This window comes from Acinonyx jubatus, chromosome C2, assembly GCF_027475565.1.
Source record: "Acinonyx jubatus isolate Ajub_Pintada_27869175 chromosome C2, VMU_Ajub_asm_v1.0, whole genome shotgun sequence".
Taxonomy (NCBI): Eukaryota; Metazoa; Chordata; class Mammalia; order Carnivora; family Felidae; genus Acinonyx; species Acinonyx jubatus.
This window is the reverse complement of record NC_069384.1, coordinates 69,072,145-69,089,377: the sequence shown is the minus strand read 5'-3', so window position 1 is coordinate 69,089,377 and position 17,233 is coordinate 69,072,145. Positions and strand designations below refer to the sequence as shown.

Below are 17,233 nucleotides of genomic sequence, written 5' to 3'. Positions count from 1 at the left end.
AGCTCTTTCCAATCCTCTAGAATTAATGAAACAACTGAGAGCCTTATAGTTTTTAGAAAATAAATATTAACACAGTAGCTTCCCTTTTCTTAGTGGAGTATGTATGAACTTTATCTTTTCTAAACCTGCCCCAGGTTTAATTGTTAATTTCCAAATGACCCCTAGACTTTAAATAGTTAAGAACAATCATAATGCGAATAAATCCACTGGAAGCCCACAGACAGTGTTAGCCTAACCCAGACTCCACAGACACACTACACGGGAGAAAAAGGAATAAAGCCCACATTCCTCAAAACCAAACAGGGGAGTGGTGAGTTTGCACTTTTGCCCTACTGCAGAGACCCCTTATGTTTGTGGGACCAAGTTTTAGTTAATACACAGAAATGACCACCACCTAGTTTATAAGGTATTTGCTCCCTCATGTTCTCACAAATCTAAATTTCCATGCTCTTTCACATAGGCAAGCAAACAGGAATGACTAACTCCTGGGCACTAAATCATGGAGACTATAAGAAAGCAAATATGCTACTCCAGAAACTCTTAAGTATCTTTAAAGAGAGAGAGAGAGAAAGAGAGAGAGGGAGAGAGAAATCCAAGTTTTCCCCTCTAAAATCCAACAGTTCTATTCATTTCTACACCTGTACATGTAATTTGCTTCTTACGGTGGATGCCAGTGAGATTCTGAAGAAATGAGTTGTGATATCAGACAATATTTTATTCTTACTTCTGCCCTCCCAGTGTGGAAAGTGGCTGTTTGGGTTCTTCTCTGTCAATGTTTCCCAAGCATATAGCTTGAGAAGAGAGAGCAGCAGCTGCTTTGGAGGGCACCCTAATCTGTGTCTGCCATCAGAAATACTGGAGAAAACAGTTTATTCACATAAGACCATCAGGTCTCCTAACCTTTTTCTGTAGACATGCTTTTTAAATGATTGAAATTACAGGCTAAGACCAAATAACATTTAGACAAAAAGCACCTGGCACTTCCAATTAAAATCAAATTACAGAATTTAATCTTACGAGTTTGCAAATGGTATCCTAAAACATGAGTATTGAAAACCTGGAATGTTCAAAGTTACTATCAATAAAATTCTTAGCACTGGCAGTGTGTAGCACTTAAAAAAAATCAAAGTGTTTTTTTTTAGGCATCCCAACTATGCTATTTTCCCAACATTCCTATGAGATTAAAGTCCCTCCTCTCCACCCCCCCATCCCATTTCAACAATGGGGACATTTGGGACAGAAAAAAACAAAGACTTTCTGTAAGAAAGGACGAATCAGGAATAGCTGAGGTTGAAACTCAAGCATTCCTGGCCTCACCCTATATTCAGATGTTTTCATTTAAAAGATATTTTAACATAAAGAAAAAAAATGCTGCAGTATCAGTCAGTCTAAATACAATGAACTTCTTTATCTTCCCACCTCCCCTCTGAAAGGCACTACTATTTATAAAGGCTTTGTGAACAACAAAGCGGTGAAGCCAGCTTTTCCTCTGCTTCCTCTACTCACCCACGAGTGTTTATGGCTGTGAGAGTCCTGAAGGACACCTCCACATTACAATTTTTCTCTTAAAAATTTTCCCACATTCAGCTGTAAGTGGATATAAATCTATTTAATCTGAAACAAATGTAGAAGATGCAGTAAATCATGGTATCTTTAAAAAATTATTACGGGTTGTCCCTGATCTTTTCTTCTTTCTGCATCCCACCCTTACAAAACAAACCTCAAAACTCTATGCAATGAAAAACAACAAGCAAGAAACTTAGGACTTTCACCAACATTAATTTTTCCCATTTCAACTAGAAGCTCACTTTCACTAATTCCCAGTTAAGTTTTGATTTTAAGAACTGCGGTCGAAGTGGACCATTTTCTCTTCTTCCCCTCTCTACCAGAAAGTCATATCTGCTAAAACAGGTACAAGAAAGTGGTTACTAATCCTTTGTCCCTCACCATGGTTGCCCACAGCGCAACCTCAAGTACGTTTCCCAGCCCCACCTTCTGGGCTTCCTTGTTAAAGCCTTCCTTGTTATTTCCAACGCCCTGTGGAGAAATCTTGAACCAGGACTGCTCTCTTACTTGGGATAGCAGGGGAGTGAGCAGGGGCTTTGCAGACAGGGAACCTCTCTGTTAGTTTTCTTCCGTTATCAAACTATATAAAATACACACCCTTTCTCTTCGGGCCTCTATTAAATGAATTCTACTCTAATGATTGTACTTTGGCTCCAGTTAACAGAATCATCCTACTTTTCATTTCTATGTCCTGCTTGTCCTGTCTCCTCACTTCCCCAGCATGTGTACTTGCGGGGAGGGGAAATTTCACGCAACCCCACACCTGGGCTGTCCCAACTGTGATGTAAAAGCTGATATAAAACCTTTGGCTATAACGTTCTGTCAGCTGCCTTCCCACAAGATGATTTCATGAATGCTCTCCTGTGCCCTCTGTGCACCACTGTCCAAGGCCCAAATCTTCTCCAGCAGAAACTCAACCCATCTCTTACATGGTCATACAAACTCAAAAGGACTCGGCAGAGAGTTCTTTAGTTGCTGTGCACAGTGGATGAAACAGACCTTGCCAAGCCACATTTTATGGGTATTTGGAATCCTCAGCACCTGCCCTCCATCCCATGACTAGCCCTAGGGACCAGGCTTTCTTCTTTTAGGCTAGATCTCACAATGAAGACATGTTTACTAAAAGGTTTTTTAGTAAATATGTTTTAAATTTTAAAATATTATATCAGATAGTATTTGTATATACATGTAGGTTTAAATGAAGACTAGAGAGGGTTGGTCAAGGGCAGGGTCTGAGGGAGGGCACCTCGGTGACCCAGGGCCATTCGAAACTAGGAACCAAATTACAGTCGGAATCAGTTTCCACGTATTTGGTTAATCCTAAAAATACGAAATGCTATCTAGTCTTATTGCTTGTACTTTCTACTAATTGATTAATCTATAATCTTGGATGGGATGAGGTGGAGGGTGGATGACGAAGTTGGCTCTGAGACCAATGGAAAAGACAGATGAGTATTTTTAATTCTCTATTTCCGCTGTGGGAATAAGTGTTTTAATATATTAAAGTTCAGGCTTCATTTCCACCATTCTTTTTCATTTAGACAGATTTGTAATTCTATTTATCCTTCTTAAACTCTCTGCTTGCACTTTTGTGCAGCTCGATTTTAATTTTCTCAATCCTATCATAGGAGAGAAGCAATGCCATTAAACCTGATTGGAGGATAAACACTTGAGTTATATTTTTAAAATATTATTTGCATAATAGCAACTTTTAAAACACATCCTAGAAAACAAAGGGTGGGTCGTGGACCAACACAAAAAACCCAGAATTGTTCCTCAAAAACAAAGAAAGAAAAACAACCATGAAATGCCCAGGTTGAAGTTTTTTTTTCCCCCACTAGCAGGGGAAAGGGCAGTTCAGAATCACTGTGTGTGAAGAATACATGCCAGAAAGCAGCATTGGCCTCAAAGTGCAATGAGTCCTTTTGGTCCAGGGAAATATCAGCGGCTGAGTGGCGACAGGTATTGCAATCACAGTTGAAACTCAATGCTCTGTTAGAGTGATATATCAGATTTTATTCCATGGCTTCAAAAAGGACTTGGGACCAGGCCTTTAAAAGGCCTATATGGCTGCCTCCTTTTGGTAAGCACCCCTTAGCTTCCAGAAGGGGTTAGAAATAAAGCAAGCCAACTTTCTGAGGACTGCCTTCTACAGCTGTAGAAGAAGTCAGAAAGTGTCGTTACGTTGTTCTTAGGAACCGTAGGAAAGGTTTCTACTTGCCCTTTTGTATGAACCTGTTATATTCATTACCTAGTTCAAACCGAGTGTAGACATAAAAATAACCCCAGAACTCTTACTGTATTTGGACTTCTTTTCTGGCAGGCTTTCCTGCCAGATGAACTCTGAGCTGCCAGTGAATTTGGGGGTAGCATTTCATATACAGAACCTATGTTAATCAAATACTTGTGACTGAGAGAAAAATCTTCTCATTCACGGACTGCAAAAGGGTAACATTGCTTTCTCTTAATGCACGGGTTCTGGTAAAAGATTTCTATACAAGATTTATAAAATGCTCTAAAAAACTTGTCATCTAATTGTGCTTAGTCAAAACAACATAATGCTTCGGTAAATAAATTACTGTCTTAACTGGAGCACTCAAAGTTACTTATGATTGATTTCATATATACCTCTATATTATAAAACTCTGAAACCTGAATGGGATATATTTTACTGTATGTGTATATGTATCCTATTAAGAAACTATATCTAAGTAATCTAAACCAGAATAGTTGGCATACATGATGTCTCTGTTAAATAGAACTTTTTGCTTAAAATTGCAGCAGAGTTAGAAACCTTTTATACTCACTACAGTGAGCTTTGGGTTTGCCCGGTTAACCACTCATTTTGGAACACTCTATTAAAATTGTCTAACAGCTAATATTCTTGTCCTCCTTGGCCCTCTCTTTAATGCTTTGGGTGACTCTTTGCATCTTTACCTCTTCCAAATGACCTTCTGAAATGTCCCTGGATTTAGGGTAGTTTTACGGCTGCCCAGACCCTGAATAACCACTGACGAGGTTTAAGAGGTACATCGCTCGATCCAGAGAACTGCATGGAGTGAACTAACAGAATTATTTACAGACATTCAGTCTTGCTTTGGTTCACACTGCACTTCCATGTGAAACCCCAAGGGCCAGGAGATGGCTATGTCCCTTGGTTTACTCGGTTGACGATGTAGCTCTTGACATTGGGGATAGGCCGCACGTCGTTCTGATGCTTGCGGCGTTCTATGAAGCACGCCAGGCGGGAGGTGTCCAGGGGGATCTTGGAGTAGCTGCCATTGTGGGGCTGCAGCCAGGGATGCTGCAGGCAGGTGGCTGCCGTGGGCCTCCTCCGAAAGTCTTCCTGTAGGATCACATTGATGAAGTCTCTGGCGGCATGGCTCACACCACAGAAGTATTCGTGCGGGAAGCTGAAGTCCACCCTGCACACATTGATACATGTCTCCTCTTTACTCTCATCCAAGAAGGGGGACACCCCACTCAGCATGACATATGTCAGCACCCCGATGCTCCAGATATCTGTGCCCAGGGAGACGGGGATGCCTTGGATCACTTCTGGGGCAGCAAACTCGGGGTTCCCCAGCAGGTGGTGGATGTGGAAGTGGCCCGAGATCTGGACGGCATCTTCCAGGTCGATGAGCTTCACTCGAGGTACTGGAATGCGAAGGTCGATGAGCAGGTTTTCCGGCTGAGGAGACCCAGGCGTGAGGGAGAAGAGAAGGCAAGTTCAGCTCTCTGACTTGTCTTGACTACCAGTACGACTCTGGTGGTTCAAACACGGTTCTGCTATTCTTTGAAAAAGCCTATAGAGCATGAGAAATTGCCCATGCAAAGTGCACAGGGAGCTCCAAACTAGACTAAATTCGGAGTTTGGGTGGCAGTTCAGAGAAGCTGTTTGACATTGAAAATCATGTCTTCTCAACCACCCCTTACTTCTGCACTGATTCAGAAAAAAAGAATGAATTATTCATTTTGGAAAACAGAGCCTTCTTTGGGAGCACCGTCAAAAAACTGACATTTACTGGCTTCCTTCTAAAATGTTAGACGAAGTGGTAAAAGCTTCCCTACCTTCTCTCACCCCAGATGTCACTGTGATTCTGGTGAGTTCTCATAATTCACGAGAAACACACTCAAATTGTGTGACAACCCAGTTTCTGTTTAATATTCCTAAGGATCCTAATCTAAGGAAATGAAATGAATTAGAATGTACATCTCTCAAGGGTAATGATGAACAGGCCATCTCCCTGCAAGGGTAGCTATTTCTTATTACCTTGATGTCCAAATGGGCCACCCTGCAGTTGTGAAGATACTGCAGAGCTTCTATGATGTCTCGGATATAGAAAGCTACTTTCTCTTCCATCAGCTCATCGTGATGCATAAGGTAGTCTAAGAGCCGGCCATCATCCATCCTGGGAGCAGGGGGGAAGGAAAAGGCAGAGGAGATACGTTTGGAAAGAAATGGAAAAGTAACACAATACAAATCCGCAAGAGCTCTAAGATCTCTCCTATCCCCCTTAGAAATGAAGATCTATTTGCCACACGTGCGTATTTTAGTTAGAGCCCAAAGTTACTCTAAGGCTCAGAACTAAAATTAATTAATTAAAAAAATTATAGATGTGATGTGCCCCACGGAAGAAATCTGTGTAACCTTAAGACACATCTTATGTTGCTAAAAATCGCTCACGAGGAAAAAGGTCTGACACTCTTAAGAGATTAGATTGCAAAAGAAAGTCTTGAGAAAGAAAGAGAGAGTTGCTTTCCCTCAATATTCCACTTAACTGGAACCTGGTGGCTGCAGGCCGCCCCAAATATGTTTTGCAAATTGCTTTTATTTGTCCATGTTTAATTGGGGAAAATGGAAAGTGAACAAAGTTTGCCCTTGGCATTCTTGACCCCTTTTTGGATCCTTTGCCTTTGGAGCAAGTTTCCAATCTTAAAAACTGTTGACTAAGGACATGGTGGGGGGCACCAGTCTGATCCAGATTTGAATCCTGATTCTGCCACCTACAGGCTGGGGGCTTGGGACCAGACATTTAAACTCCGTGTTTGAGTTTCTTCATCTTTCAAGTGGGAATGACGACAACAACAGCAATAACACCCACTTCATTATGAGCGTTGTGCAAGAATCAAGTGAGGCAATGTGGCATTTAAACATAATTGGTAGAAATAGTAAATGCTCAATAAATAGTATCTTCAGGTACCCTGTGACCTCTTTAGCAAGGAGTGACCAGATGTCAGACTGACATTCTAATGTGCACTGGGCTGTCAAAGGCACATCCCCAGGAAATACTCAGGCAGAGGAGCTTGAACCAGAGGCAGAAACAACCTTTGAACACAGCTGAGCCTCACCCCCAGCCATGCTTCCATTCTCCTCTCTAGCTTATTCCTTCCCACTGGTCTCTCCTGCTCTCCTGGATGGGGGTAAAGCCTAGGGCCTTGCCAGGGGTGGGGTGGGAGTGATTAGCATGGAGTGGAGTGGAGTTGGACTGGGTTTGTTAGATGCACCCCACCCCTGGACTTCTTGCAGCACTGCTCTGAGACCTGAAAGCCTCAGCATTAAGTTCACTCTCAGAACTTTTGGGTCATGCAGACACCCAGGCTCCACCCTAGACTAGGGGATCAGAACCCCAGTTGCCCAGCAGAGAAAAGCTCTACCAGAGATTTGGATAGTCATCAAGGGGGGACCTCTGGTCAGAGCGTTACCAAGCTTTAGCACAGGGTTTAGCTCAGACACTGCCTCTCCACTCATCTCCTAAACCTCAAGTCCAACAAACACCCTTCCATGGTCTCACAACAACCCTCCCCAAAATGTGTGTTTCTTTCTCAACATTTGCCACATGAAACTGAAATCATTTACTCAGTGACTGGTCTTCCTCATCAGACTTTGAGCTCCTCAACGGCAAGAACCACACCTTTCCATCTTTGTTCCTTCCACCCTGGCCCAAGTCCACACGGCAGTTGGCACACGGGAGTACTCATAAATATTTGCTAAACAAGCTCAATCCACTATTCATCTCATTTAATCCCTGTAACAAGTCTGAGAAGTGGAAATAAATCTTCACAGATTTCAGACTTATTTCAGACTTCAGATTATTTCAGACTTCACAGATGAAGATGTGAGGACCAGAAATCTAAAGATCTTGCCCCAAATCACAGAGAGGGGATTAGAGCCCAGGCTCTTTACTCCAAGAATGGCTTCCTTCCATTGTACTGTGGCAGCCTGATAAACAGCACCTTCCCTTGGAATGACAGTTAGTGAATCTGAAGAGGCCAAGTTTCTGAGTCAGTCGTACTACTTTGATATGCGAGTGATAATATCTTTTATTGGAACTTGGGCATAACACATTGTCACCTGCAAATGAAAATAGTTCACTGCCAACAGAATACACCTTTTGAGTTAGGAAGCTGCCCCAACAAAACGTTAGGTTCCAGAAGGCTGTTTGTAAGTATCATTTGTTAAGTCCAAGTGACAATTGACCAGCGACTACACAGCTACATAAAGTATCAAACAAGAATTACAAGTATTAACAGAGTTGGTTTTGTCTTCTCTTGTTTCTTGGCAACCAATTAAAAAGTGTAGCCAAAGAGGTTTGTCTTTTGGCTGTCTTTTTTTCATAAATAAATTTATAAGTTATTGCTTCTAAAGGCCTTCATACACAAACACCTAGACGAACAAGCACATAAGAGCAACACTAAAATGGCACCCGAAAAGCTGTAAGTGAAGACACTTCTCTTCTGAACACAGGCTCATGTGGAGCCATACACAGCACAGTGTTGGGTGCCAGGTCATCAGCACCCATCTGATAACATTGCTAGGAGGGCTCAATACTTCTGAAAGGACTTTGTTCTCTTTAGCCTCTGTTAGATCTCTGTAAACCACAGAGCATGATCTCCATCCTTAGCTTGGGGTAGCAGTGGGGAGAATGTGCTTTATTTGATGTATTCTGGAGCTAAGTATATGGTTGCCTGAATTCCTAGAAAATCTGGAATGAGTAGACTATTTTCAAGGCAAGTGTCCACGTTATAAGAATTTCTTGGGTGGTAGACCATGCCATGGCAGTAAATCGATGCACAAACCCCTCTTTCATCTCAGCTCCGCCCCCTATTGTCAAGAAGCTTTTCCTAAACTCCTGCCCAGCCGCAGAGTCCATAATAGAAAGCACATCAGAATCAGAGTGGGAGAGATATGGGTTCAAGTCCCAGTTTCTCCATCCCCTAGTTGTAAGGACCTTCCTTATCCTTGGTTTTTTCCTAATCTATAAATGGGAACCGCATTTTTATAAATGGATGGGAGAATGCTTGTTACATACAACACTTTGTACACTATAAGACGTTGCATAAAATGAAACTGCTGTTTCCAGTGGACAATAAATGACCCAGACCCCAGACAGCCGGGGACCACTAAGAGACACCTGTACTTACAGTTCCAAAATCAGGATGTAGGATGTGGGGGACTCATAAGTGTCATGGAGAGTGATGTACTGGGGGTGCTGCAGGTGCTGAAGTAGGGCAGCCTCGTGGGCGGCCTGCTCTTTTTTCTTCATTTTTTTGCTAACAAATTTCACAGCGACATCCTTGCGGGTAGCTTTGTGAATGCATTTCTTTACGATGGAGAAACGGCCTCTGGAAAGCGAAAGGGAGAAAGCGTTTTGCCAAGCTTCATTGATCAATTAGGTATTATTTTATTCAAGGGTGTGTAAATTTTTATCTGAAGTGGTTAGACAGTAGCATCTTATTAGGAATCCTACCTTTTCTATATTTTAATATTTTTTAAAGTTTATTTATTTATTTTGAGAGAGAGAGCACAAGCAGGGGAGGGGCAGAGGGAGAGGGAGTGAGAGAATCCCAAGCAGGCTCCTCACTGTCAGTGTGGAGGCCTATGCAGGGCTCGATCTCACAACACTGGGGTCATGACCTGAGCTGAAATCAAGAGTTGGACGTTCTATCGACTGAGCCACCCAGATGTCCCACAGGTTCAATTTTCCAAGCAGAGTATATTTATGTAAAATACAACAATAGTAATGTTAAAGAAGGAGGAATTCTAGTCTATGATAATTTCAAAAACATTTTTAAAGAGTCATTTTTGGGGTGGATGGCTGGCTCAGTCAGTTAAGCGTCCAACTTTGGCTCAGGTCATGGTCTCATGGTTCACGGGAGTGTGTGCTCTCTCTCTCACTCTCTCACTAATAAATGAATAAAAGCATTAAAAAAATAAAGAGTCAATTTTTAAATTTAATTTTATTTTTATTATCTTGGTGTTATGGAAACTTTCTAATACACACACAAGTAGAAAGAATAGTATAACAGATCTGTGCACCCAGAAGCCAGCTTCATTCATTGTCAACATTTTGCCAACCTCATTTCATCTATTCCTTTCCCACCTCTTGCCTTTTTTTCTGTAGTATTGTAAGCAAAATCCAGATATCATGTTATTTAATTCAGTAATTCTTGAGTTTGCATCTCTGATTGACAAGAATACTTAAAAATGTATAACCACCAGGGCCCCGGGGGGCTCAGTAGGTTGAGCTTCTGGCTTCAGCTCAGGTCATGATCTCACAATCCCTGGGTTTGAGCCCCACATCAGGCTCACTGTGTCAGCACAGAGACTGCTTCAGATACTCTGTTCTCCTCTCTCTGTCCCTCCTCTGCTTGTGCTCTCTCAAAAATAAATAAACATAAAAAAATGTATAACCACCATGCCATTTTCACATCTAACAAAATTTGCCACATCTAAAATAGAATGGTTTCCAGACTCAGCAGTAGCCCAATAGGATGTAGTAAGAACGGGAAGTAGAAGAGGGAACTTACCAACAACTGGTCAGAGAAAGGGAGAGTCAAAGAGGTGATAAGACAGTGCCATCCTAGGCCTGTCCCTGAGGCACCCTAACCCACGAGTAGAGAAGTCAATGGCCCAAAGAGCAGTCCATTCCTCTAGAGGAAATGTATGTATCCGACACCACCATGAAGATTGTCCAACTGACTCCTTGACCTGACTCTGTGCTCACCAAGTGACTTTCTGACAATAATAAGTGTTTTTCCACCATAGATTTTCACAAAAGAAATAATGTGCTAATAAATAAAGCACATATTAGGTAAATATTAATTGAATGCCTATTATATAGCAGACATTATTCTTCTTGCATAGTAAGCAAATATTTGGTCAAACTGGCAGCTCTATTCTACATCATAAATTAATAAATTGCCATTCTAAAAAAAAAATTGCCATTCTCGTATTTTTTAAAGTAGTCTCTATGCCTAACATGAGGCTTGAAGTCATGATCCCCAGATCAAGAGTTGCATAATATACCAACTGAGCCAGCCAAGTGCGTGCCCCTCCATTCTGGTTTTTAACAGCATTCTTTTGTTTGATTATTAGAGGTCACTCCTTCCAGAGGACTTCAGATGCATGAGAATAATTGAATATTGGGGAGAACTCTCCTGAACTAAGTGGTCATGTTGAGGTACTGCTGTACCTTAAATTTTTTAATTAATTAATTTATTTTGAGTGGGGAGGGGCACAGAGAGAGAGGGAGAGAAAGGATCCCAAAGAGTCTGATGGGACGGGGTGGGGGTGGGGGCAATCCCATGAACCATTAGATCATGAACTGAGCTGAGATCAAGAATTGGACACTTAAAAAAAAGTTTATTTATTTATTTTGAGGTGGGGAGGGGCAGACAGGGAGAGGAGAGAGAGAATCCCAAGCAGGTGCAGAACCCAACATGGGGCTCGCACAAACCATGAGATCGTGACCTAAGCCGAAATCAAGAATCAGACGCTTAACTGACTGAGCCACCCAGGTGCTGCCCCCGCTACACCTTAATTTAAAAAAAAACAAAAAACATGTGTGTTTATCTGAGTTATGCATTCCCATGATTTAAAAAGACAATTAGCTTTAACAAGGTTTCTTATTAAAACTAATAGTATCCCATTCTCCTACCCCCACCCCCATTTTCCCTTACACTAGAGGCAGTTTAATATAGCAGTTAGTTATATTTAGCTGATTATTCAGGTAGTCTATGTTTGTGTGGCTACTTCTTAGTGTTTCAGTCTTCATTGTAATCTGCTGATACCTACCATGGAGAGTGAGATATTAGTCTCTCTCCCTCCCTTTCCCCAGCACGTGACCACTTTTCCCATCCCCTGTCCTCTCAACAGAATATAAAAAAAAATATTTTTTTTAATGTTTATTTATTTTTGAGAGAGAGACACACACAGTGTGAGTAGGGGAGGGGCAGAGAGAGAGAGAGGGAGACACAGACTCTGAAGCAGGTTCCAGGCTCCTAGCTGTCAGCACTGAGCCTGACATGGGGCTTGAACGTGCTAACCATCAGATCATGACCTGAGCCAAAGCCAGATGCTCAACCAACTGAGCCACCCAGGAGCCTCCAACAGAATGACACCTTAATATTCAGTGTTTCCATTTTTGCAATTAGATCAGGGCTATTCACAGATGAAGCTCCAGTAAACTATGAATATTTTCCTTGTGATAGAATTCAATCATCATTTCTGACAAAGTGTGTCCCTTATGAGCACCACTCAAAGATTAGTCTGGGACTAAGAAGTCACCGCAGTGTGACTGAGCGGTGGTTTTTATCACGGTTCCATTCTTAGAGCCTTGCTCTGCTTCTGTGGATATGTTCTATCCATGCACAGCTTGAACGTGGCCTGGGATTTGTGTTGTTCCATGCACAGAATTGGGGGATCTCCTTCTTTACCTATGTCTTCACTGAGATTTCCCACTCATTCTTTGGCTCCCAAGGGCCCATTTTTGTGGATGGGATTCCCTCAGAGTTTTAGCCTCTGGCTTGGAGTAACGTAGTGAGAGAAAGAAGGGAGGGAGGGAAAAGCATTTTCCTGCTCTCTTCAGCTCAGAGGGACCTCTTTTCCTGTCTTTTGGCCAGAAAGATGGGTTTCTTTTGGAGTTGCTCCCTGTGCATGCTGCCCAGTTCCCTGCTTTGACCCACGCTTGGGCTAAAGCCCGACAAACAAACCAGAGAACTCACTGCTACCATCCTTGACTTTCTTCAAGTTTTAACTTGGTTCCCCATTCTCCATGTTATTGACTTACAGAATCCTGAGGTAGTTGCTATTTTGGATTTTGTCCAGGGCTTCTGGTCGTCATCAGTGGGATAGGCTACCCTGGGCTTACTCTGTCCTGGCCGGCACTGGGGGTTGGCTCATTCTAAAAGCTGGGGACTAAACAGCTGTTTGCAAGCTCTGATCAGGGGTGTTGGTGTCTGTCAACTCGACCTTCACAGCAGGGCGATCTGAGTGGACTGTTTGGTTGGGAAAGCTCCGAAGCCGGTATCTTTAAGACTTTCCTCTTGGGCTGGTCAGATTTCCCAGAGAAAGATCCTCCTCCTTCCTGCCTAGTGGTGAAGCCCCAGTTATCCACTTCTGGAGCCCGCTGGCTAAGAGAGCTGGGGTCCTGAGTTATCCAAGCAAGGATTTGGCCTCATAACTGGTCCACTTGCAGTCAGGTTCTGCTGCCCCCAGCTGTGCCGGTGTCCTTGAGAACAAAGACACTTTCTTTTACCCTGTCTAGAGAATGAGCCTCTGGCGTTTTCCTGGATGGGGAAGGACAATTTGGAGATCTGGAGCTGCAGCCTCTCACACAGAGTTTCAGCCCACCCTCCAGTTTCAGCATCCTCTTTATACCGATTTGCAGAAGTACTTGCGCTGCCAGTACCCGAGCCTTTGGGGGAATTCTGCTGCAAAAGTTGCACTGCCTCTCACTTGACCCCACGACTGACTCGGGTTGAGTGCGAGGTCATTTGTCACTCTGTCACTTGTTTTCTGTCTCTAACCTGTTATTATTGTTGTCTCTTCGTCCCGTGTCTTCATCCTCATGTGCCTGATTTGAAAAAGTCCTTTAGTGCAGATTCGGTGAAGTCTCGGGAGGGGGGGAAAACTGATGTCTCTGTTCAACTTGCCTTCCTTACCTGGAGGCCTGGCCCTGCTACCTTTTTGGATCCTGTGCAGGTAACCAGTCAGCATTCCCAGGGATAAATCTCTGACTTCTTTATATTATAGAGGTGCCCATCTAGTTTATTTCCAGCTAACCATGCTATGCTCGAGTGCTCTTTCCTTCAGATGGACTTTAGCAGCGAAGATATTTCTTTCTGCACCATGGTTTTTATAATATTTTATTACCAGAGAACTAGTTTTTAAATGTTTACTCATTTTTGAGAGACAGATAGAGAGAGAGAGAGACAGAATGTGAGTGGGGGAGGGCAGAGAGAGGGGGGGACACAGAATCCCAAGCAGGCTCCAGGCTCTGAGCTGTCAGCACAGAGCTCGATGCGGGGCTCGAACTCACGAACCATGAGATCATGACCTGAGCTGAAGTCGAATGCTTAATCGACTGAGACACCCAGGCACCCACCAGAGAATTATTTTTAACAAGATAGTCATAGAGGCCTAGAATTCTAGGTTTAGGTGTGATGGAGAAAGTTGACTCACTTCTATGGCCCACAAATACCTTTCATGTGTTTCATGTAAGTGTCTACATGTTTTATTTCCTTTCTGTTAACATACAGCATTTTTAAAGGATCTCCTGAAACCATGAGGACTATACTTGGAAGAGAGGCAAAACTTCAGATTGTTGGAGATGAGATTTTTTTTTCATAAAACATTGATTGCTTTGAACAAATCAGAAACTTGATCTCCCCTTCAGGGAATATGAAAGCATCCATCTCTTCCAGGTAAAACATGCCTTAGCCTGTGGCTATCAACAGTAAATGCATATCTCGGGAAGGAATTCACTGGTACATCCAGGTGATGCCACCAGTTTCATTTAGAACCAGGTGGGGAGGGGCACCTGGGTGGCTCAGTCTGTTAAGTGTCTGACTTCAGCTCAGGTCATGATCTCACCGTTCATGAGTTTGAGCCCTGCATCAGGTTCTCTATTGTCAGTGCAGAGCCTGCTTCAGATCCTCTGTCTCCCTTTCTCTCTGCCTCTCCCCTGCTTGTGAGCACTCATTCTCTCTCTCTCTCTCAACAAACAAACAAAAATTAAAAAAAAAAAAAAGAACCAGGTGGGGATTCACTACTGGAGCCATGCCATGCCTAGCTTCACAAACTTCAATATAATGTGGCAAACTAGATTTCAATTGCTAGAGCTTATTTTTGACAAAAATTTCTACAATGAGAAACCACATATGCTAGTAAAACAAACACAGGCTTAAGAATTGGGTAGCCCAGGGCTGGAATCCTGGCTCTCTACTTCCTACTTGTAGGACCTTGAAAAAGTTACTTACCTCCCGAAGCCTGAGTTCCTTTCCTGGAAATCTACTCAAACACTACACCTCATGTGTTATAAGGATTAGATTTAATACCTTTTGTATAATACCTGCATAGTTTGGAACACTACAGAAACTCAATAAGCACCATCATTATCACCTTGGAAATTTCCATTGGCCCTTCCCTGCCCCTCTGGCCATACAAAGAAGAGAGAAAGCTGAGCTAAAGTTGTTGTTTTTTGTTTGCTTGTTTGTGTTTTTTTTAGAGAAAGAGAGGGAATATCAAGCAGGCTCCACGCTCAGCACAGAACTTGATGTGGGGCTCAATCCCACCACACTGGCATCATGACCTGAGCCCCTTATCAAGAGTCAGACGTTCAACCGACTGAGCCACCCAGGCGCCCAGAGATAAAGTTGGTTTTTGACGAAAAGAGCTGTAATGAAAGGCAGTGAATTACATTTAAATCCTGTCTAAGAAATGGGAATAATAAGCATTTTGGCTCTCTCCACAACCTCTGTCGCAACCACCTCACTTAGGAAATTTTATGCTTCATTGAGAGACGTCAATCAGAGATGGAGAAGATGCTAATGGCCCATTGTTTGTGGGTGCTCTTTTATTTACACATTCAGGGAGTGGGAGACTTGCCAGCGCTACCTACCCTCTCACCTAGACCACGTGCAAACTGATGCACATCTAGAGACGAGCCCCCTTTTCGTTTCGGCCCATCAACTATTTTGTGGGCCAGGTGAGAGTTTTTTCATTATTTTGTTAAAAGTTATATTTTTATCTTTTATACTTTTGGGGACATACTTTTCTAACCAAAAGAAAGAGACAGAAACAGAGAGAGAGAGAGACGGAGACAGAGAGAAAGAGACAGAGACAGAGGTATGTGTGTGTGTGTGTGTGCGCGCGTGTGTGTGTATGTAGGGGGCACTGGATTGAAAACATCCATGAAACAATGCACTTGTGCTTGAAACATGGACAAGAATGGAAACCTGTACCAAAAATTAGTGATTATACCTTCTTCCCAGGAACACATGGAACTTTTAACAAAAACTGACCATGTACTGCTTATAAATGAAGTCCCAACAAAAATCAGCATCGGTATCATATAAATCAAGTTCTTCAACCACAGTGTAATTAAGTTAGAAATCAGTGACAAGTAGATAGTTTGTAAAACTCTCATACAGTTGAAAAATTTACTTTTTAAAGAATATTTATTTATTTATTTTTGAGAGAGAGAGAGAGAGAGAGCAGTAGAGGAGCAGAGAGAGAGGGAGACACAGAATCCGAAGCAGGCCCCAGGCTCTGAGCTGTCAGCACAGAGCATGACGTGGGGCTCGAACTCATGGACCTCGAGATCACGACCTAAGCTGAAGTCGGAAGCTTAACCGATGGAGCCCCTACAGTTGAAAAACTTAAAATATTTCTATTATGATTAGGTCAAAGAAAATAATCATGGTTGAACTGAATGATAATGAAACTGCCACATACCAGAACTCAGGGGAGGTAGCTAAAATTGCACCTTAAAGAAAAGGCTGAGCTTTAAATTCTTATATTAGAACAGAAGAAAGGCTGATAGTTGATGAGTGAGGCCTCCAACGTAAAAAGTTAAAAAAAGAGCAATAAAAGTACACATAAATATTCTAGCGTTTTCTTACTAGAGAGAGAGTACACGGAGGAAAAGAAACAAACGGTAAAAGCAAGTCATTATTCGGATGTGATGTTAAGTGCTCATGAAGGAATAGAAAATGGGGTCATTACCTTCCAATTTCATTCAGCTCAGTATAAGCTGAATCAAAATTATCCTTCCAAGAAATGGTGGCACCATCAGCAGCAGCATCTTTGGAAGAGAGAGAATCCATTTATGACACTGAGGAAGTCATGTAAGAATAAAGAAAAGGTTGACAGAAAAGCTCCCGCCTTGCCCCAAAGCAATTCTCATGGCCAAATACGGAGTCTAGCTCAGTGGGAAAAGGCCAGGATTCTCTGAAATGTTATTTTTAAAAATATCATCCCAGGGGAAACTGACATGACAGAGGCAGACTCCCCCTCCCTGTGCCATCTACATAAACAAGAGAAACTTGGGACAATCAGAGACACAACCTCTGGATATTTTAAAAATAGAAATTTGGTAGAAAAAATTAAGAGAGAGAGAGAGAAACACACGGAAGGCCTAGAAAAGCCAGTGAGAATCAGGGCTGAGGGTGAAGGCAGCAGAGGAGACGGGAAGAGTTACAAGGCCCAGAGGAGGAAAGGAGAGGAATGTGCTGGAAATACCCTAACCACTGCTCTCTCTCACCCTGCTGTCCTCAGACATTAACGAGCCTATCTGGTATACTGAATGCTGAATGATTTAGCTTAACCCAAAATACGTGCCTGAGCAGAATGTGGCAGTATTACCTTAAGAGGTGTTCATTC

General features: G+C 42.6%; 1 protein-coding gene across 14 annotated transcripts in view; it reads right to left on the bottom strand.

Moving 5' to 3' along the window:
• Positions 1-356: 356 nt before the first annotated feature.
• The window catches only part of KALRN (kalirin RhoGEF kinase), a 661,810-nt gene continuing 644,933 nt past the window's right edge, over positions 357-17,233 (bottom strand). For all 14 annotated transcript variants that reach the window (XM_027061027.2, XM_027061029.2, XM_027061030.2 and 11 more), the window contains 4 exons: positions 16,577-16,655; positions 8,992-9,192; positions 5,840-5,978; positions 357-5,257 (listed from right to left, as the gene is read on the bottom strand). In XM_027061027.2, coding sequence (XP_026916828.1) covers positions 4,712-5,257; positions 5,840-5,978; positions 8,992-9,192; positions 16,577-16,655 — 965 coding nt within the window. In that variant the 3' untranslated portion in view covers positions 357-4,711. The remainder of the gene's footprint in view (positions 5,258-5,839; positions 5,979-8,991; positions 9,193-16,576; positions 16,656-17,233) is intronic.